General features: G+C 38.3%; 2 protein-coding genes and 1 pseudogene across 6 annotated transcripts in view; 1 reads left to right on the top strand and 2 right to left on the bottom strand.

Moving 5' to 3' along the window:
• LOC110285983 overlaps positions 1–23,100 on the top strand; it is a 214,154-nt pseudogene that overhangs the window by 101,857 nt on the left and 89,197 nt on the right.
• On the bottom strand, positions 4,332–12,416 carry Ms4a2 (membrane spanning 4-domains A2). 4 transcript variants are annotated; one of them, XM_021151468.1, is made up of 7 exons: positions 12,257–12,416; positions 11,385–11,487; positions 10,747–10,881; positions 8,437–8,493; positions 7,679–7,723; positions 7,242–7,340; positions 4,332–6,391 (listed from the first exon to the last, which is right to left on the bottom strand). In XM_021151468.1, the coding sequence occupies exons 1-7, from the start codon at positions 12,316–12,318 to the stop codon at positions 6,293–6,295; spliced, it is 600 nt and encodes a 199-aa protein (XP_021007127.1). In that variant the 5' UTR covers positions 12,319–12,416; the 3' UTR covers positions 4,332–6,292. The 4 variants fall into 4 exon arrangements, with proteins under 4 accessions (XP_021007127.1, XP_021007126.1, XP_021007129.1 ...); XM_021151467.1 differs by having other exon boundaries at positions 7,679–7,834; XM_021151469.1 differs by lacking the exon at positions 7,679–7,723 and adding an exon at positions 7,553–7,608 and having other exon boundaries at positions 6,100–6,391; positions 8,433–8,493; positions 12,257–12,318.
• Ms4a3 (membrane spanning 4-domains A3) overlaps positions 17,629–23,100 on the bottom strand; it is a 10,999-nt gene continuing 5,527 nt past the window's right edge. For both annotated transcript variants that reach the window (XM_021151466.1, XM_021151465.1), the window contains exons 5-7: positions 20,831–20,989; positions 19,474–19,575; positions 17,629–17,886 (exon numbers count right to left, since the gene is read on the bottom strand). In XM_021151466.1, the coding sequence (XP_021007125.1) occupies positions 17,788–17,886; positions 19,474–19,575; positions 20,831–20,989 (360 nt within the window). In that variant the 3' untranslated portion in view covers positions 17,629–17,787. The remainder of the gene's footprint in view (positions 17,887–19,473; positions 19,576–20,830; positions 20,990–23,100) is intronic.

Below are 23,100 nucleotides of genomic sequence, written 5' to 3' on the forward strand. Positions count from 1 at the left end.
CCAATACAAAATCCCCATATAAAGAAATCTAATAAATCATTGTAGAAAGTAGTGCTTACGACATGAATTTTTGTATGCTCGTTATTAAGAAGACCGTTTAATAAACTAAAATACAATAATCGTTGTATAATGCTTTTCAGACACAAGAATAGATTTTGGTGCTAGATGTTGCCTTTTAAGGCAATTTCAGCAGGCTTTTAAGCAGTTCTCCTGTAAAGGGAACAATGTGTTAAGCTTCCCAGTAGAGGGAGCAAAAGAGTTGTTGCAACAGCAAGAGGATTCCTGTGATCTCTGGCACCAGGCACAGGCCCACAGCATGTCCATTCCAAGCCTGCTTCCTCAAATTTGTAATGCAGATACCTTCTGGTCAAGAAGAGCAGACGCTCACCGACGTGGCCAGCTTCATATGGGTTCTGTTGACAATCCGTGGGCTATCTGGACACAGCCAGCCTCCTGTGGCTGTGTGCTTTTCCTTCCTGTAAACCTCATGCACTCTGAAGAGCATAGCCCCGACTTGCCTCAAACATTCACTACACAGCTATGACACTACTACTGATCACCCACTTTCTATCTTCACTTAAGACTCCGAATAATTTATTACTTAACTGCAGACTCATTCCAGCCTGGATAAATCTACAAACTTCTTTCAAGCGGTTAAACCACACTTTCTCCAGGAAACAAACCCATCCCGAATTTGTCCTTCCCCAGGATGAACTCAAGCCTAAGATGCCATCTCAAATTTCTGTTACTATTTATTATTTATACTTCAAGATGTTAAACATACCCTAATAAATCTACTCTGAGTTTTCTAATTGGTCCCCGACTATCAAAGGTGCCTTCTACTCCTCCTCTTTCTTCTTTTTTTTTTTTTTAATTAGGTAATTTCCTCAATTACATTTCCAATGCTATCCAAAAAGTCCCCAATACACTCTCCCCCCCCCCAGTCCCCCACCCACCCACCCCCACCCCTTGGCCCTGGCATTCCCCTGTACTGGGGCATATAAAGTTGGCAAGTCCAATGGGCCACTCCTCCTCTTTCTTTCCCTCCTTCCCCTCCTCCTCCTTCTCCGTGGGAGTGCACATGTGCAGCAGTACACAAGTACGCATGAATGCAGAGGCCAGAGCCCAAGGTTGAGCATCTTCATCAATCACTGTCCACCTGTTACAGGATTTCAGTGGTGGGACCTTTGAATCTGGCAGGACTCTGGAGTGAAGGCACCTAACCTTTAGTATAACCTTTGTCAGTGATGGTTATCTGAGATTTTATGAGGCTATTCCTTTGAAGGTTTCTCAGAGCCTTTGCTTATCTTAGATCTGAGACAACCTGGTGAACCACAGCTGAGAACTGCTTAGGTAATGATAACCCCTAGGTCAGATAAGAAGTTTTGGTATGTGGAAATTGACTTGCTAAAAGTACATTTTGTGTAACAATAAACAGAGCTTCAAGGGTGCTCTCAGGGTTCAGCACCTCAGAAGCTTTCCTCCCCCACTCCCACCCCCCACCGCCACTGAGAAGCCTGAATTCATCCTATAGTGGCTCTTGTTCTTTGATAGATCATCCTTCCCATGTAAACCTACCAACACTGATTCACCCTATATTTTGAGTCAGGCTGTCTCACCAGACCTGGAGCTCATCAATTTGACTACACTGGCTGGACAATAAGCTCCAAAGTCCCTCTTATCTCGGCATTCCCAGCTCCTCCATGTTGTATGTATGTGCCATGGGCATGGTATTTTATATGGGTTCTGGATAAACTGAAATCAAGTCTGCCTGCTTGTGACATAGGCACTCAACTGCCTGAGGCGCCCCCAGACCACCCTTTGATTGGAAGAACACCACCAGAAAAGATGCTTAATCATAACATGATAATGCTTAAATATTAAATATTTTAAATATATATTTAAATATTAAATATATATTAATATATTTAAATATTAAATATTTAAATATTAAATATTTTAGAACATAGAGGGGACATACTTATGTCCTATACTATGAACAAATGAGAAATAAAAGAGAAAAAAGGCAAAAGATCATATAAAAACATGAGATTATATATCTAATCAAGTTATGACTAAGAAAGGAAAAGAGCCAGGAGAGATAACGTTGCTTTTCAGTGTGGTTCCTCTTTTGGAATAATCTACAGGAACACCTTTTCTAAACAGGAAGTAGAATTATCTTCACCATCATTATAATGAACGTATAAAACCAGCCCAAGATGTAAAAGTTGGACAAGCATTATGCAACTTCACAAATGCCGCAGGACATTTTCACAAAGACACAGAAGAAAGACTACCTGGAAGCTCGGTGCTCACCATTTTTCTTCTTCTCTTCACACTAACCTCCTCAGTGCCAGCCAGAGACCGTTCCCTCTAGGGACAAGCATCTGTTTCCTTCCTGAGGCCCCATGGCATCCTGAATTTCCCTCTCTATGGTAAAGTTTTTAATGCCGTGACTGATAGGTAGGAAAGAAGGGGATACATAGATAGATCACCAGTAAGAACTTAGAAAACATTATCTAAAATCCTCATGCTCACTTTTTTTCCCTGTGAAGCCAGATGAACCTTCTCATTGCATATTCTACCATATACTAAATGGGCTACATGAGCAGGTTGGTATTTCTCATAATAGTTTGGCTAATGTTCTGGATGCAATTTATAGCATGTAATCATATATCATGTATCATATCAGGAGAGATTTGTCAGGGGAAAAAGAGAGAGAAAAGAAAAAAAAGTACACGTAATGAAAACATATTTGTTCTTGAGGGGTGGGAGGGAATGAGCTTTGCCGTGAGCAGGCTTGCATGAATTGCTGTTGCTGCCAAGATGGCTAGCCAAACAACCTAGATGAACATAATTGCCAGCTCAGCAGGAGACCCTGTCTCACAGCAATGAGGTGGACAGCAATAGAGGAAGGTAACAGATGTCTCAGTCTGATCTTAACACAGAGACAACACACACATAAAATAAAAATAAGTAAATAAATATTGTGTTAATAAAAATCTAGGCATTTAAAGCAGCACAATCTGCTGGCATCTGGGAAAAGAAAAACAACTGCTTGGGTTTTCTACATTATTATTACAGAGCGGAAGTCTAAAAAATATTGTGTGAGAACAGATGTTTAAGTGTGCACAGGAAGATAGCTATAGAATGGTTGAATTTGGCTCTGCATATATTTATCAAAATGCACTCTCTACCCAGATCATCTGAATATGTTTTAGGTTGGGGGTTAGGGAGGGCACTAACAGCTCATTTAGTTGACTGATGGAAATGTAGCTGAAAAGATAGTGACATACTGCAAGCAAATTGTGGAGCACCAGATATGTCCTGAGTTATAGTAAGTTCCTTGATTCTGGAGACTTGGAATTTGGACTAAACCACACTTCTGGTGTTCCAGGGTCTCCAGGTTGCAGACACCCCTTCATGTGACTACGTAGCCTCTGAAACCATTTGAGTTGGCACCCCTAATTGATCCTCTTCTGTATATCTCTCTCTATTGAGAAATAAGGCCCCAACTCTCCAATAAAAGTTCACTTCAAGTAACAAAAGTCTGGCAGTTTTGTTTTTCACTCCTACCGAATGAATCACCAACAGAGAAAGGTCAATGTAGCTGACACATGACTTTTATATTCCTAAACAGAATCCTCTGCTGCCTGTCTTCACCATTGGCTGGGTGTGTCTGTGGAGAGCAATGTTCCCAGTATCTGGTATTGTTCTTACTCAAACCCACCAGCTTATTTGTTTAATTTGTTTTTTTTTTTTTTCTGGTTTAAGTTCTGCACTCTGAGAACTCAGAATCTTATCTAATATACATGCTGGATCTCAAAAACCCCTCTTCCTTCCTTATACACGGGCTCAGTCATATAGCAGACTGTAATGTTTTAGCTGTAAGAGAAACTAAAAGTACCCAAGCAAGCAGTCACCAGCTGCTGGAAAAGACAGGGCCCAATGTCTCCTGCCTATTTAAGGGCTGATAAATTTACATCTATCTTGTATACCTCTGGTTTGGAGAATTGTCCATTTATATGTCATTTCTTACACCTACCCATCTGTCTATCATAGACTCTTGTTGGTTGTACCTCTTGAATGAACCCTGAATGATACAGGTTCACCAAAAGAAGCCACTTTCTCCAGTTCATATAGCACTTGAATTATCATCAGTTCCATGCTAATACATGATCTATGTTAATAACATATTCACATCCTGCTTACCCAATTTATTAACAAACAATGTGTGATAGGTAGTACAGTGTCCTGTTTTCTGCCTTCAGAGTTATTTACATACAATTCCACTGTGAAAAGATTGAGGAAGAAGACTCCAGAAACTGTTCTTTGTCCTTGGCACCATTTAATCAATTGTTTTAATGTATGTGGTTCTTTTTAAAATGAGTTTTCTTTATTCCTGAGAACTTTACAAATGTGTACAGTGAAATATGATCATATCCACCATCGATTTTCTTCCTCAAGACTTCCCTCATATTCTTTTAACTTCATTTGCTAATACAAATATCAAGTTAAATAACTCCGATTTACTGGATAAACACTACCTGAAGATACATAAGGAGATCACAAGCACAGTTTAGTACCGTGATAGAGTAACTGCAAATTGAGGATATGGCTGTGTGAAGAGACAGATATAAATGAGGTGAGTCTTACATGAAGATTTAGAAAAGTTACCTGTCCCCTGGGACACATGGAGAACACACCAACTGATCCCAGCAAACAGATTTTTCAATATCTCTTTTTGTTTCTTTAAAAAATCTAAATAGCAGCAACAAAATCATTTTCTCAGCTGTTTTTTGTTTGTTTGTTTGTTTGTTTGTTTGCTTGTTTGTTTTTTCCTCACTACCTCCTATTCATGGTCTGTTCTCTGGGCACCTTTGCAAATGTTCTGGTCCTCTGCCCACACCCTCTTCAGAGTTAGCATTCATTTGGGATTGCTATTTTCTCTTGTCTTTCCCATGCCTACATGCACCGTCTCTGGTGGGTAATTATTTTCTCTTTGTTTAACTTTTCCCCACTATAGGCATCTGCGGGTTAATGTTCTGTAATATGCTTACCTGACTTGTTAGGCTTTCTACTTTGATCCTTACTTTCTCCTTCTAAGTGTAGGCATGTGGAGTTTGACTACCTTAGTTCTATCGCAAAATAATTCTCCTGGTGTCTTCCCTCCTTATTTAATGATCACTCTTATACCCATCTCAGAACAAAAGTCTAAAACTGAGTTTTAAGATGTCTCTACTACTCTTCCACCACCAGACTTCTACATTACCACTTCCCTCCCCCTCAGTGTTATTCATTTGGTTTTATTAAAGAATCAAGCACTGAATACTGCTATTTGTTTAACTATCCTTTAAGGTGTTAACAACTTGAACCAATTTCTCCTTTGGTTCTTTGATGTAGGATCTCCTGTAGTCCAGGCTGGCCTTTAACTCACTATGTAACAGAGGCTGCCCTTGTGCTGAGATTCTAGGCAAACATGCCAATATGTACCAACTTTTGGTAGATATTTACGTACATGTGTTATACACAATCATTTCTTGTCATTCCCATTGACTACCTTCTAGCTCAAGTCTTCATCAGTTTATTCTTCATTCTTCCCATGTGTCTTACTAAAGGTCATACACACTCACAGTATCCCTGATTTTACCTATCCATCTCACTAGACTGAATGGTTTAATAATGTTCTCTACTACCTACTACTCACCAATTGGCAAACCACTGAGCGATAACTGTGCAGGTGAATGTACTCATCAATCAGATGACATGGTCTTTTCACAAAGCTTTATATCTCTAAAATAACCCCATTATTATTGAGGGTGGAAATATATCTACACAGAAAAGCATATATCATGTTAAAATACATACAGAAGGCTTGATATGGTGGATATATATCACGTACAACTATAGCTGTTGAGAATTCTACAATGAACTAAGAGCCAAATATTACCTGATTATCTAAGGTTAGTTAAATTCTCAGGGTAATTCTTCCGTATCTTCCTTTTGTTCATGAAAGTAGACATACAATAAAGCCAACTTATTCCTTGATGACTTTCCAGAAAAGATGTATGTGAAATTGTGATACAAAACAAGAAAATTGGAGTGAATGATATCCACAAAAAGGGAGATATTTAGAGGATCAGATACAGCATAACTAAAAGAGTGGCATCTGCAGAACAATCCAATTGAAAAACTGACAGACTGTGGAACAAGCAGAAATTTTGCCAGAATTTTGTAAAAAGATCAACTTTCAAGATTATACTTGAATCAGATTGTCCTGGTCCCCTGATTCTTATGAATCAACTGGAGAAGACCTTTCCCCTTTGTCTTCCAACTCACTGTAAATTGGTGAATACACATTTAATTCTTCATAAAGACGATCATCTGGGACCTGATAAAGAGAAAAAACATCCCATATCAATTACCCAGATCTTTACATTTCTAGAAGGCTTGTCATGGATGCATCTCTTCTATCTATCTTTTTGAATTTCACCTTGCCTCTCATGATCCTGGAGTGTCTGAACCTTTAATGTCCAGAAACTAGATCAGATGGGTTGGCCAGTGGGGGGCTAAAAGAAACTATGTAAGTGACAAGTTATTGAGGTTACTCTATATCTAAAATGTTGGTTTCTCTTCTGACTGAAGACAGTGGTCACTAAGAAGTGTAACAACTGGGCTGTGTCTAAAAGTGGACATAGAGAGTTGATTGTAGGTTCCATTTGTCAGATTTAAGTTAGCAACAGTGGCTGAGAATTGGAAATTCTCACCAAGAATATAATGAGTTTGTGCAGCAGGTGAAAACGCAGTTGTCACCATGAACCAAGAGGTAAGCCAAACCTAAGGCTTTTTGAGAGCAATAAAGAGGGGAAAGATATATATATATATATATATAAGAAAGGGAGAGAACAGAAACAAATATAACAAGCCCCCCCCAAAAAACACGAAAAGCCCAACAGCTGAATGTTTACATCACACACTGCTGATAACTCACTTCTCACATGCAACCTCTCCAAAGCACCCACAATTTCTACAATGATAACAGTTCCATTTGCCTAACCTCACAGGACTGTGCTGTGATCTCATGCCATTTCAGTGTATAAAATAAGATCTCCAATATGAGATATAAGAGCCAGTTTTTTTGAGAAATAGTTTTCCAGCAAATAATTTCAGAAAATTCAGGGCATGTTCTAAAAGAATAAAGCACAAATTCTTCAGCATGCTCTTCAAGATTTCCTACTGACCTTTTTACTTTCGAACTCTTGTCCAATCCTATAGATAGTGAACAACACAGCACTGCAAAAGGCCAGGATGGTGAGAAACAACATCATCAACACCAGTTCCTGTCAAACAGCAACCAACCAAAAAGTGAAAGTCACAGGTGGATGTACCCCCAATAGCTTCCCTGAGAGAAGCACCCCCTTTCTCAGGAGCTCAGGAGCTTAGGAGCAGACATAAAACACTGACACATAAATAGGAAACCAGGAAGTGACTGATTGGAGGTGATGACTCCAACCTTAAGGAATGTGGCCAGGAGTAGGAGTAAGACCACCACCTCCTTAGTACAGAACTCTATTTTAGAGATGGAGATTCCAAAGGGAGGACGTGTCTCTGGAAAAGGAAGGGTTTTCACACTTAGGACAGGACCCAGAGAGTTAGTGTTTTCATAAGAAGTACATACTGTGGTGAAAGAAGCCACAAAGCAGCCATCGTCTTCAGTTATATCCTTGCAGTTGTTCATATAAGCGGAGTTAATGGTCAGATTGAGGATCAGCATGACGATCCCCGTCCCTGCAGCGATGCTACTGACAATGTTTGCTCCCAGGCTGCCTCTCACCTGATGGCATAGAACATTCAACCCTGGGGCTTGGTGTGGCAGCAGCTGACCAACTGATCTGTCTTGCAGAGCTGGCCCTGTATAGTAACTCAAAGCTGGTTCCAAACCCCAGTTAAATAGGGAACTCTTGCAAATATACTCATCACCTGGTAAGCATGTTTCCCTCTGAGATGCATTTAAGAAAAGCATAAGGGGTGGGGATGTACTCAGCAGTGAACACAGAGTGAGGCATTGCAAAAGGTCAGAGGTTCAATCTCCAGGATAAGAAAAAAAAAGACATATGCATGCGTAGTTTATCCTCAAGTCATCTCAATTGACATAACTAAAGGAGACTATAAAGATATACAAGGACAATACCTGTGCGGGTCCCTTTAAATGGTGTCAAAGTAATCAAATTTCACTGTTTATTAAGTGACACGATTTATGTTTCTAATTACTTTATCCAGTTTATCTTGCAAAATGCTTTCCAGCACAAAGAGATGGGGGGAAAAGCACACATCTACACTCTCTATAATGTAGTTGATTCTAGTGTACCTCTCTTAATACCCCTACAATTTTACTTTTCTTACCTTGGAAGAATGAATAACATGAGTGCAACTCACCAGATACAGTGTGTTTTTTCTTTCGGAGATAATTGACAAAAATCCAGACAAAACAAACTGTTCAAAAGGAAACAGGGGAGAGATCAAAGTGAGTCTCTGCTCTCTGGTGTACTTTTTCGCCTATCCTCAAAATATAAAAAGAGTTTTAGATGTTCTAGAAGGCTATCCACTAAAATCTCCCATGAGACCACTATTTATTATTTCCTGTAAAATACTTCTCAAAGCCAATTCCTTATACAGACCATGTGAAACTCCTGATAAAATACAAATTCCAAGCTGTGTGGTGGCACATGCCTGCAATCCCAGCTCTCAGGAGTCTGAGGCAGGAAGGTTGTAAGGATGAGGAAAGCCTGATCTACACAGTAAGAAAGAGAAAAGCACATAGGCTCCTACTCATTAGGTCTTAGATGACCTGGGGGCTCTTCGTTTTTTTACATGGCTCCTCTATGAGGTTGACTTTGATACCTACTGGGCAGATAGCAAGGGCTAGTGATATCTGCTGTATAACTGTAACAGTGGTCTCATTTATTGTAATGCTTAGTTCATATGTCCTGTCTTACAGGCCAGCCTTGTATAGCTATGGAGTCTGATATGCAGCTCTTGGTCATATAGTTAACTATGAAAATATACATTTGCAAATATCTAGTAAAAAGTAAAACTTGAGGCTTCAAAGTCAGACTACCTTCTAAGAAATTGAGATTTGTGTTCCTAGGCACTTAAAGAGTCAGGAGCTTGAGTCTATGAGATGCCCCAGCGGGTAGAAGTGCTTGTAACAGAACCCGAGTTCAATTCCTTGATCTCACAAAGTAGCAAAAAAAGACCTGACATCCTAGAGTTGTTCTCTGACTTCTGACCTGCACATGAGCTATGGCACTGGTGCATACACACACACACACACACACACACACACACACACACGAGAGAGAGAGAGAGAGAGAGAGAAACAAAGACAGAGACATACATACACATACAGAGAGAGAGAATAAATGAATAAATTTTTAAAATGAAATGTTTGAAAACTAGAAATAAATTTCGAGGAAAATGTGGTAAACGGTCAAGAAGATTCTTGACCATATGACCAAGAGATCTAAGAACCACATTCTTAGCAGCATATCAAACCAATGCAATGGCTTCCTTAGATTTGAATACATTTTTATAACTTAACTATTGATAAAAAGATAATACACAATGATGATATGAATGAAGAAAGGTAGGCATATAAGACATTGTAGCATACAATTCTTTTCCTACAAAGCTGTAAAAATTGAAAACTAATTTTCAGTTATAGTGATTGCTTCAAGATGGGAAGTCTGGTAGCAGAGTGAGACAGGAAGAGTTGTAGGGAAATGAATGTAACTTAAAAAATCATGGATAGGCTTGTAATATTGAGGGTGACATATAAGCTAATATTTCATATATACATATATGTATATATATGTACATATATATGAGTCAAATTTTATCAAATCCTACACCTTCTATATGCAGAATATGCTATTTATTGTATGTATACTACACATATATAAGGCTATATGACCTTGTTATCTCATTCAGTCATTTGCTTTCTAGACCGTAGAATATTTAAAAGGAATTGTGTTCATCCAATGTTGTTAACTTTGTTCTCATCTGAACAGTATGTCTTTCCCCTCCATTCTTAAATATAACTTTTTACACTATTGTATTGTTTTAGATTTTAAAAAAAAATATGTGCTAGTGTGTGTATGTGTCTGTATGTATATATGCTAATCTGTATGAAGGCCCAAGAAGGCCAGAAGAAGGTTCTTATCTCCTTGAGCAAGAGTCACTGGCAGCCATAAGCACATGACATGATACTGAGAACTGAACTCAGGTCCTGTGGAAGAGCAGCAAGCATCCTTAACTACTAAGGCCACTCTCCAGTCTTATTTTTTATTAATGGATAAAATATATGTACTAACCAAGTAGTTTTATTGCTAGGTAGTGTTAAGGGTAATTTCTTGAATATGAGTCTTCAGTCATTTAACTTTTAAATATTTATGTATTTATTCTTTTACAGTTTCATAGAGTCTCAAGTTTTTCAGTCAATGAAAGTATGTTAATGGTTTAAACCACAGTTAACTGTGATAAGAATCTTTTGCTCTTGTTAATGAGTATATGTGGAAAGTGCTTTGGAAACTACATTTAGAGATGCTATGTGTATATAAATGAAGAACTGTAGATATTATTGAAATGCTAGAGATAGCATTTGATTAAAAGAAAATTAATTAGCTTTGATTAAAAGAAAATCTCTGCTTAGCATTATTTCAGAAACAATTACAGCTATGTTCTCACCAGCACTGCACCCCAGAATGGATAGCCTAGTTTATATAATAAAAGCACTTCTTCATCCATGTCTGAAACGTAGAGTACGGAGCAGACAATTGTTCCAAAACAAAGGCATATCAAACCAACCAGAATTTGTGTTGCCTGTGGAAAACATGAATTTTATAAAGTTAGGATATATTTTCTCAAGATTGTACCAATTTCTCTGTAAGACTGAATATGCAAAATCTGTTTGGTATCATAGGCTTTCCTTGGATTGATCCATTTGTGAGATTTGTCCACTGTCTTCTATTCACTATATATTCTGAACCATGACTAGAGGAATTTAATGCATACATTATCAATACATGTCACACATATCTTTATTTGCATACTTAAGTTAGACATGCATAATTGTTCTTTCTATCTAATTAACAGCAGACATTTTGTATCCTTCATTCCCGTTTTCCATTCATGACCTAGTAACTTAGTCTTTATAAGAAAATGCTTTTCTCTTCTCAGAGTGTGCAAATAATACCGTCAATTCCTCGCCTATCAAGAATGCTATAGGACCCCATCAGCCCATGAGAGGAAATGTTAATATAACTAAATAATCTGTCCTAGAGCCAGCCTGCATTTTGAGTTGAGAATAAAGGCCAGGCACTCACTCCCAGGAACTCCAACTCTTTCTTCAAAAATGTCCGCCATGTCTGCTTTGGTGGGGGTGCTTTTGCAGAAGGAGGCGCTTCCAAGAGTTCAATGTCAGGTGCACTGAAATTTACAAAAATTTAATCATACGAAAATCTTCTGACTCCCTGTGTGATGTTCTTAACTGTCAGAATCTGGAGTGTTGTGTGTTAGCTGTTCCTCAAGAGAATCATGCAGTTGAACTCTCTGGTGTAGTGCCTGAGAAAAGGCTCAGAGAGTCAAAGCAACCAACCATCAACACTTGAACATTGTCCAAGTGTTTACATAGACCATAATAGAACAAACAAACAAACAAAATGCTGCGTGCGCTTGTTCATCCTGGGTTTCCATAAGTTCCGTCTTAAATCTCTTCTTATAATATGCCTGTCAGCCTCAAACAGGTTTTAACATAGAAATGTTTCTGCATGGTCAATAAAGGCCATATACAACTTCATATGTAGAGGACTGCTTTGAGGGGCTAGCTCAGTCTCTATTCCTATTTCGATCTTGGATGCAGGATCCCATGCCCTAAGCACCACAAGGGCCAACCAGGATCAAGATCATTTTGTAAATCCAGTGAGCTCTATATACAGAGGCATGAGATCTGTATGTTCAAACTCCCTGTCTCATACCCAAAACCACAAGTCTCTAATGTTAGAAAATCTGACATCTCCAGTTTTCAAGTGAAGTAAAAACCTTGTTCCCAACTGCTGAGAGAGTAAGACACTAAGAAACTTAAGTAACTTACTGGAATCTGTGAATAAGTCTATGAAATTGGCATCTGCATGCCCAGCACTGTGAATTTCTCTGTCTTAATAAATAACTTCAATGAAAAAAAAAAGTCTTTGTTTACCTGGAGGATTCTTGTGGGTTTGGGAGAGCAAGATCTGCTCTGCTCCTATTTTCTGTGTCCATTTTTTCATTAATTGGGCTATCCAGGAATGAAAGATACTGTTACACCGAAATGTGGTGTGCTCTGGATGGGCAGTTAAGATGGGTTGGCTCTGAATACCAATGATTATCTTCATGCGGAACCTACTTGTCAGATAAGTCTCTGGGCTGATTGATATCAGTGATTCCTTTCTCTTGCTATAATGAAAAGTCGTGCAAAACTGAGACATCTACTGAATAGAGAGCAAGATGAAGACAGAAACGTGAGCAGTTTAGAGCATAATTCTGCCTGAGATGTGGGATTTATGGAACCTAATACCGAAGTGTCTAGGAACTGAGAAGATAAAAGAGAGCAGAAGAAAAAGCAAGGGTGCTCTTTGGCAGCTTCATCTACTATACCTATGTCACGAGCTCTTCATTTGGCTTCATGTATGGGACCAAAACTATACTATGTGTATCTCTGACTTTATGTCATCTCTCTTTCCCCTCCCCTCCTTCTTGCTACCCCTGTCCCTCTCACCCACCTCTCCTCACCCCCTTCTCATTTTCTCTTCCTGTCTTCTGCATAGTATTTTCTATCCTCAGCAGATGACCTTGACAAAAGCACCACCAGAGTTCTTAGTGCTGTAAACCAGGCCACTGGAATTATTCAATATACTATTTTAATTATGAAATATACGTTATCTGAACACTTGTGTGGCAACTGCTGCACTCTTGTAATGGTAAGAACAAGACAAGGAAAATACGGAGGGATGTGAATGTCATAAATAGAAATGGTGTGAGCAAGTCTGAATAGTGGAAACTGAGCAACATGTCTGCCCAGACACAGTGTTCACTCGACTCCATCACAAGTAACTACCCCAGAACACAATGCACAAGAGAGAACAGGTCTGCCTTGCTTATATTTCAGTTCAGTTCTATGAAGGGTTTTTCACAACTGCAAGATACTATCCATAGTACCCTAAATCACCTCAGTTATTTTCCTGGGATATAATAAAATGTCTCAAAAGAAATTAAGATATATATATGAATAGAGGGTTCTAATGTACATAGTGGCAAACTTTTCATAACAAAATACTAGTGTTCCAGCTACCTTCCTTCCACTGTGTCTTTGGGGATCAGTGCATCTAACAAATACACTATATGAGTTAACAAGTAAGCCCCATCTACTTATTCATTTATACAGAAAGGACTTAATGCTTCTGGCCAGCAACTGATCATAACATGGAGCAGACACTATTGAAGGCCATGATCCCACATCTAACCTTGCAGATGTGAACAAAGAAAAATGATTACCCAGGATGTCAGAGGCCAGAGGCTGCTGGGACGTAAAGCAGGTTACAACACTGACTGACCGAGCTTCACCGAGCACAGAGAAGGAATTCTCAGGGAAGGTGATATTTGAGCCTAGCCTTAAAATGATTGGCTTGGAAATTTCATTCCCCTACCTAACCTTCACAAAACCACATGCGTCTGCAGGGGAAAGTCTTGAATCAATGTAAGGGTCTTTTGTGGTGTTTTCTAATAGTATATAAAGGCTTATGTTCAACAACAACAAAAAAATTAGCAATCCTACTTGAGATTTGGACAGATAACAGACTGAGGGTATCTTTCTGTGTTTGGACATATACTGTTCTATGGAAATTTCCAAGAGCACTTTACAAGATGCTACGAGGGGGCTGAAAGGTGATTTATGACCTTGCAACTATTTCATGCCTCCGTGTGCATCAACAGCTTCATCTTCCTCCTTTCTTGAGATACTTAGCACATTCTGTAATCAAACCAAGTTCCCACAGCCAAGTAGTTCCAGCTTTCCAAGACAGTATCAGAGCATATGATCAAACGACTTCCTTTGGGGCTGGGCACTATTACCAAGATGATTTTTAACCATGCATCTGCCTGAACAGAAGAGATAACAGAGCTAGCATTTCTTCCCCAACACACAGCAGTTCTCCTCTGGCACACACAGGCTTTTCACGTGTATTTTACTCTGGCTTTCTCTTTGATATCAAGTTTCTTTGCTTAGTTAATTATAGCCTATATTTTTTCATTATATTTTTAATTTTTCTCAATTTCCATAAAATATATGTTCATCATATTCTTTCCCCTCCCACAAGTCCTCACAGATCTTTCTCAGTTCCCAACCCACCCAACTTCATGTGCTCCTTCTCAAAACAAAACAAAACAAAACCAAAACATAACCCCAAAATCTTTCAGCAGCTATCAATTACAAATAGGTTCTTAGTTAGGGGTATACCCCAAAATTCAAAAAAAGAACATTTACTTTTAAATCCATCTAGAGACTGCCATACCTGGGAATCCATCCCATAATCAGCCTCCAAATGCTGACACCATTGCATACACTAGCAAGATTTTGCTGAAAGGACCCTGATATAGCTGTCTCTTGTGAGGCTATGCCGGGGCCTAGCAAACACAGAAGTGGATGCTCACAGTTAGCTATTGGATGGAAGACAGGGCCCCCAATGGACGAGCTAGAGAAAGTACCCAAGGAGCTAAAAGTACCCAAGGAGCTAAAAGGGTCTGAAACCCTATAGGTGGAACAACAATATGAACTAACCAGTACTCCCAGAGCTCGTGTCTCTAGCTGCATATGTATCAGAAGATGGCGTAGTTGGCCATCATTGGAAAGAGGGGCTCCTTGGTCTTGCAAACTTTATAGGCCTCAGTACAGGGGAACACCAGGGCCAAGAAGTGGGAGTGGGTGGGTAGAGGAGTGGGGGGAAGGGTATGGGAGACTTTTGGGATAGCATTGGAAATGTAAATGAAGAAAATACCTAATAAATAAAAAAAATCCCTCCTGAGTAAATGTTTTCTCAAATAAATTTATAAATAAGTATTTTTTAAAATTTTATGTCTATGAAGCAACTTTTCATCTCAAACATTTTAAGATAGGTTGTCTTTAGCGGGTTTTTTTTTTCCCTGATACTTCCCACCAAGTAATCACAACCTCTGCCATCTAAATTCTTGTCTTTTTTTTCCTACAACCCCCTTTCATCTCTTCTTTTCTGTGGTGAGTAAAGGTGTTTTCTGCCAATCCTGAGGACCTGTGTTCAAATCCTGAAACTCACATGGTGGAAGTAGAGAACTGGCCTGACAAAACTATTCTCTGACCTCCATAGTCAAATGGATGTGAGTCCACACATGCACACATGCAAATGGTAAGCAAAGAAAAGATTTTAAACATACACACATAATATAGTTTAAACAGTCTAGACTGACAACAAGCTCTAGTGTTGCCTGGCAAATATGATTATAGAGATGGCCATGGGACAAATGGCTCAAAATGTTCAAGAGCTAAATGCAAACTCTAAGGCAAACCTTCATTTCTTTATCCATATAACTTCAGAAATGTTTAGAGCAAGATTATACAGTTCATTATGACTCTAAGATTTCCTTGATTCCTTGCAGACAGCTTTTGTCTGGTATTACAGTCCAAGAGCCAGTTCTCTACCAAGGTGACTGTGTAATTCATGTTAATTCTTCTCTTTCCATATACCTTCTATTATCCAAAACTATAGTGTTCATGAGGAAATAAGCATGCTATATGGTTGTCCCTGGCCTAGGAAGTTACCAGAGAAATGTGTGTACAGTTCTGTATCTAAATATGGAAACATCTTAGTGAAAAGCTCTAGAATTTTTAGCTTCCTACAAGCTAAAATGTGATAACAGTACAATAATGTCATTCTCTATTGTAAAAAACCAAATTCATAATATAAAATATTTTAAATACAATAAAAAGTGAAATATCTTATATTGTAAGGACATGAAGTTTTTAATTTTTTAAATGCAAAATGTATAAACCATACTTAAAAATTAAATTGACTACAGCAGTAGTTGGGGAAACTTGAAAAAATGAAGGAATCAAACAACAAAAATAGAAGTCAATCACTACAAAATATATGTCTGGTGAGACAGCTCAATTCATAAAGTGCTTGCTGTACAAGCAGGAGGACATAGGTCTGATTTTTGCATTAAGTAAATTTTTAAAATGAAATAAAAGCCAGACATGGGGGGCACACCCTAGTACTCCCAGCAGGGAAGAGAGGTAGAAAGACAGATCCTTGGAGCTCCTTACCAGCCAGCCAACCCTAATTTATGAGCCCTATCTCCAGTGAGAGATCATGACTATAAAACAAACAAACAGACAAACAAACAAGGTGGTTGGTGCCTGAGAATGGATTACTCATCTCACATTTATGAGACATCAGATTCCATATGCATATTCCAGGAGTGGCTAAATTAGAGTTGGTTTTTATTTTCTAAATTTCCTATGTGTGAACCCCAGAATAACTATTCAGCAAGTTTAAGATGTTTTCTCTTAATGGCTCCTATTTCCAGTTATATTTCAGTCATATATTTTATGAAAAGGTCATAGAGCCTCCTTAGTGAAGATGGCTTCACATTAGAGCCAAGCAGTTATCCATGGAGGTGTCATAGACCAATACAATCATCAAGGTATTTTAATAGAGTTAGACCATGCAGGGTGTGTCCCTGAACCTCATAGTGAGGTCAACTCCACCAGAATCTACAGGTAGTAGTCAATTCTGGTTGTAGGAAATGCTAGTGAGGAAGCCACAGTGTTCCTGTGTACTGTTAACATGCTCTGATAAAGGATAATTGAAGATGTATTGAAATAAAAGGAAGTAGATCATCTGTAACACAATAGAAGTAGAATTAATGAAACACAGCCCTACAGAACAAAATCCCCTAAAGCAAACCATCATTGTAGCAGGACATGTGTGACTCCCAGAAGCTGATGGAAATAAAATCTGAAGCTTAAGTCTCAAGTATAGTAAAGTGCAAATTAGTCACAATGATTTGTTTTAACTTGCTAGGCTTGTAATTCTGACATCAGCCAAATCAAGAATTTATTTTTTCTGTGCTGAAAAAACAAACAAAAAAAAAATCTGCTCATTCTCATTTCCAAGAGGTAGCTGGAATTTGGCTTCTACTGTGAGTCCGGGCAATGGGGATTACTGCTGGGTGTGGTGGCCCACACCTGTAATCTCAGCAGTCAGGAAGCTGAGGGTTACGAGTATAAAATATGAAACTCTGAGTGTGCTTGCATGTGCCTATAATCCTGAAACTTGGGAGGTGAGGATAGGACGACTAGGAGTTCAAAGACTTCATGGGTTATTAAAAGCCAGCCTACAAGCCATGAGACACTGTGTTTCAAAAGAAAGGGGGAACAAACGAAGATTATTATATGTTCTTTCATCCCTAAGCCTCACAAAGCAATGCATTAAGGAAAAAGGAGAGTCAACATGTGGAAAGAGCTTTGGAAGAATGACCATAGAAGTTATAAATCCAAGATCACCTAAGGAAATATATTTATTCATCCAGATCCAGACCGTGCTCGTGGATTTACAGGGGAGAGAATTGGGACAGATGGCAGCTTTCTTGTGAATATTTCCATGACAGAAGGATTGCATTTCATCTGTTCATGTTCTGCTGAGTTTTCAAATGAGGTTCTCACTCTTCCGTAGTTTGGGGCTGAGTGTTCAGGTTCTCTGAATCACTTCCTTCAGGAAGTATTCCTGACTCCACAGAATTAGGAGGTGAAGTAATTGCCTAGAAAATGAGACATCAGTTCTCATGAAGAGGATCATCATCTTCCCTGTCCACTCCATCCTTTCTCATTACCACCATGATCACTATCACAAGTCCACAAAGATTCCTGCACTGATGATTACTCTGTTGAACACTGAAAAGTGAGAACGTGCATATGGACCAGAGACAATCAGAACATGTTTATTTTCATTTCTGTGGGTTGCCACTACATATGTGGTTGCAGAACTGAATATGGAGATTGGGGTGGCGGTCAATCAAATCAAATGGATAACCTATCTAAGGTGTTTCTGCTTGCCCCTATTGAACTGTATGCCTTCACTCTGGATGTGGTTCTGAACACACAGCATGCTGCTGCCACACCACAAAACACCAGTGAATGCTGCTCAGATTAGATAATATTTGTATGTTATGAATGGCAGCAATGTCTCTCATAAAAGCATAGTAATACAATTACAGAAGACAAATACCTGTACTATTTTCTACTACCCTTCCTTAACATATATACATCAAATTAGCATATTTTGGGGTTGCTTTATGTGAGAGAGATTGATTTTTAACATTGTTGTTTGGATTGTTGACTTGAGTTGGTAAAACATTGTTGAATGAGTTTTGATTTGGGATTAGGACAAAATTTCCAGCAGTTTTCAAACTGGCCATAGACATACTAAACATATTTCTGTTGTTTTATACAAGCATTAATGCAAAGCACTATTCTCAGCCTTGACAACAATAAAATCAGAATATCTATCAACTTTCAGAAACATGAAAATTGTCTCCATCCTCCAACATCTAATATTTAGCCAAGATTCCATTATTATGGAAAAATAAATATGGACATTTATTTAATTAATATGCAAATTTGCTTTGGTCTTTGGTACATGGTAAAATTATATGCCAACTAATTGTTTTAAATAAATTTCTTTATGATTTACTATCCATAAATGTTTGATCCTTAAACCTTTTTTTGTTTTCATTTATTCTTCCCTCATATAATACATCCCGCTGCAATTTCCCCTTCCTCCAATCCTCCCAGTTCATGCTCCCACTTCCCTTCTCCCCAAGACCCACTGCTCCTCCATTTCACTTCAGAAAAGATTTCCTGAGGATATCAACCAAATCTGGCCTAACAAGATGCAATGAGACTAGGAGGAAAGAGGTCCAAAGAGTAGATGAAGGAGTCAGAAACACCTCATTCCCACTCTTAGGAGTCCACTAGGACCGTGTAAAGATTCTTTGGCCAAAAAGGAATTACAAGTGGAAAAATTTAAGAAACTAAATTACAAGATCTAAATATCTAGCAAGAATATGTGGTCATCCTGAGACATACACCTCAAAAGTAAAAAGTTAGAAGAAAATAAGTTAAATTCATTTTAATTACATTAAAATGTATACTAATATATACCTTGCATTTTCAAATCTGAATCATTTCCAACCTTACTTCATCTCACACACTGATCTAAGAAATAATTCCTAGAACTCCAAAAATCATAATCATACAAAGGTTTCTTTTTCTAAAAGTTGGAGATAGCTTCAACCATTGTGGAGTTTTCAGATGACCGAACTTGCTCAGCATTGACACAAACTCACCTCTCTTAAACCACAAACATTTCCCAAGCACCACATGGCAGAGATAGAAATGGTCACGGCCAGCTCCAGCAGGGTGAGAATCAGCATTAAAGACACCAGGCCCTAGGAAAAGGATGTCTCAGATCAAATCAGTGAAAACATCCAGAGGGAACACTTGTCGGCAGGAAAGCAGGCTGAAGAACACCCACAATGTCATAAAGTGGAACGCAGATCAAACTGAAGATTGACCTCTGTGAACTAGTCAAGGGGAGAAGAAATCACAGAAGAAAGATTCTGACACTATCACTAATGCTTATTCAATGTACAGAAAAAATACACCGTTTATTAAAATGGATAAAAATTACGATTTCACTGACAGGCTTTCATGGGAGGTGTAAGCATTTATAATAGGCCTATGGGCCAAACTACACTGCTGCAGAAAACTACCCTTCCATCATTGCTGAGCACCTAGAAGAAATACATGATCAAATTTCTATAGAGGAAAAATACCACTTTAATCAATAAAAATAGACATAGATAAATACAAATTTAGGTGATTAAAAATTTAATAAAGGATGGAATAGAGAGATGACTGAGCAATTAAGAGCATCTGTTGGTCTTACACAGGACCCAGTTTCAATTCCAAGCACCAATGTGGTTTGCCACAACCATCTGTAACTTCAGGTCTAGGAGATCAAGTTATCTCTTCCAACTTCCTCCGGCACCAAGAACACACATAGTGCACATACATGCATACATACATATATACATAATGCTGGGGATATAGGCAACACACTCACATAGTCACACAAAATTTAGACCAAATATATGTATGGGTATAGCTAAGTTGATAGTGTATACCTAACATGTACAAACGTTCCATGTTGCAGATTAAGTGGTATGTCTCAGAAGTTTGTTACATCAAATGTATGTGAAATAAATTAATGTATTATTTCTGGAGAGTATAATAAATAGCAGTAATATTAATACAACATAATAGCTAAACACTGTTTTCATTACTTATCAAGTATTAATGTACTGAATTTTATAGCAATCCATTAGGTAGGTGCTACTCATTATTATATTTATTTCAAAGATAAGAAAATTAGAATATAGACAGATTGTCTAATTTGTCCTTCATTACAAAACTAATAAATAACAAAGCCAATATTCAAGTTAACATAGTATACAACCTAGTGTTTTCCTGTATCTTTTGGATGGTTTGAAATATGTTATTAACAGTTTTTTATTAGATATTTTCTTCACTTACATTTCAAATGTTATTCCCCTTCCTATTTTCCTCTCTGAAAGTCCCCTATACACTCCCCACGCCCTGCTCCCCAACCCACCCACTGCCGATAACAGTTTTTAAACATACATTTGATGAGGAACCCAGGAAAATGCAGACATCAGGTGACTGTGAAGACTGGCAACCCTTGAAAGCCTGGGTATTGAATGCCAAATGCACAGAAAGGAAAACAGTCCCAACCAATGCAATTACAGTACTGGCAATGTTTATCCCAAAACTGTTTTGCATCTAAAACAAAAACAAAATGTCCATTAATATATGTAGAACATCCTTTAACCCCTTGGCAATGGAAGTATATATTTAAGCACCCCACAGTATTTTAGACACAGAGCAATCTCCCATGAACTGAGATTTTTCCCATTGCACCAAGAGTGTACAGTCTAGCAGTAAAACAGAGAAGGGGTTAGGATACACAGTTAGAACACTTGCCTAGCATGCACTAATCCCCAGTATTAGTCATCATTACTGCATAAACTGGGTGCCATTGATGCTGTAATTCCAGCACTCTGTGGGGGATGACAGAGATTACCACTCAAAGCTAGCCTATAATACATGAGACCACATCTCAATTAAAAAAAAAAAAACAAGGAAAACTATAAACACACTAGTGTATAAATTATGCTATATTTTTAAGTAACTAAGTATTGAGGCTAGTAGAATAGTATAACAAAGTGGAAATCCAGAGAAAGTAGTAGAAGTTTGTGATGTTGCATAGTAATAACATATGGGGATAGGAATAAATAACTGAGAATTTCCCTAGATGATACAAAGAAGGTCTGGGTGAAGAAAACAGCCCAAAGTCCCTGAGGCCATATGTTCCTAGGAATCAAGAGAGCCAGGGTAGATAAAGATTAGGACACTGAGTCAGAATTAACAGAGATATCTATTACGTAAAGCCATGTAATTCATGAAAAGTCTTTTTCTAATTCTGAGAAAAATACAAAATGGATAGAGGATTTTGAGCAAAGAAATGACAGATGAATAATTCAAGCTGAGTCACTTTGTCTTTATTAAGATTAAAAAATGAGATTCACAAATAGAAGCAAAGACCCCAATTGGGAGACTACATGGAATGCTATCAGAGAAAAGATGAAAAAAAGCTACACACGCAGGTAATTTGTAAGGTGGAGCCCATGTAATTTGCTGATACTGGCTTCAGTAATGTGGAAGAAGAGATTGGGATAGGGTTAGCTCATGGCATTGGTCTAATAAACCTCAACAGGAGACTATTAAGGTGACTTCAAAGGACAAGAGGAACATAAGCCACTCAAGGTGTTCTGGAGCCCAAGAGAAAAATAATCAGGAGAGGAGTTGAGCTAAAACACTGCTTATAAGTGAAGTCAGGAGTGGGCCATGAACTGAGAAGTGTTTTAGCAACCTGGATACCTTCAATAATCTTAAAGAGAGAAGTTACAGAGGCCAGGAAGAAACAAAAGAATGAGGAAGGTAGGAAGGTTTAACTATAACTGAATAGATAAGAATTGTAGATAGACTATACATTACTCCTTTAAAATGGAGTTTTGTCACAAACAGAAAAATGAACTATACCTAGCTATCAGGGAAAAATAATGCCAAGATGATATAGATACAGACAGACAGACAGACAGACAGTCAGTAATGTTCTTATATGCTGATATAAATTTAAAGTACCTAGTAGAAACGTATTAAAATGATGAATTTATATAATGGAAAAAGGCATGGGCTAGAACACCCAAGTAGGAGAAACAGTTTTAAAGAAAGACGGTGAGTTCCTCCCTGGTAAAAGCTGAGGAAAAGATACACTGGAGCAGGTCTAGTGTGCACAGCAGATGCTACAGTGTGTTAGTTTGTGTGCCTGAAAGTCTCTCCATGGCTGCAGTTTCTCAGAACAGAGAGCAAATCCATCAGGGAGTGGGGAAGAAAGAAAAAAGATAGGTGTTTGAGGATGGAATGCTGTGATGAAAACCCATTGGGGGCGGGGAAGGAATTGAACAGAATGGGACTAAATAGCTAGATAATGCAGAGAACATAAAACAGAGAGTTACCTATTTTGTAATGAATAATCAAAAGTAGAGAAATTTTTGCTTTCAAATTCGAAGACAGTGGTGAAAGACCTTTCACTAAAAATAATTTGTTAAACCTAACAGCACACAAAAATCTTGTGCATTAGATTTTGCTGAAAGGACCCAGATATAGCTGTCTCTTGTGAGACTATGCCAGGGCCTAGCAAACACAGAAGTGGATGCTCACAGTCAGCTATTGAATGGATCACAGGGCCCCCAATGGAGGAGCTAGAGAAAGCACCCAAGGAACTAAAGGGAACTGCAACTCTATAGGTGGAACAACATGATGAACTAACC

The sequence above is a fragment of the Mus caroli genome, chromosome 19 (assembly GCF_900094665.2).
Source record: "Mus caroli chromosome 19, CAROLI_EIJ_v1.1, whole genome shotgun sequence".
Lineage (NCBI taxonomy): Eukaryota > Metazoa > Chordata > Mammalia > Rodentia > Muridae > Mus > Mus caroli.

What these genes read in the sequence shown, in the direction of transcription:
- Ms4a2 (XM_021151467.1), bottom strand. Translation starts at nt 12,318, where the DNA reads ATGGACACAGAAAATAGGAGCAGAGCAGATCTTGCTCTCCCAAACCCA. An exon ending in AAGAGTTGGAGTTCCTGGGA is followed by an intron (nt 10,882 to 11,384) that starts GTGAGTGCCTGG and finishes TGTTTTCCACAG; the next exon opens with GCAACACAAATTCTGGTTGG. An exon ending in AAGAGTTCGAAAGTAAAAAG is followed by an intron (nt 6,392 to 7,241) that starts GTCAGTAGGAAA and finishes TCTCTTTATCAG; the next exon opens with GTCCCAGATGATCGTCTTTA.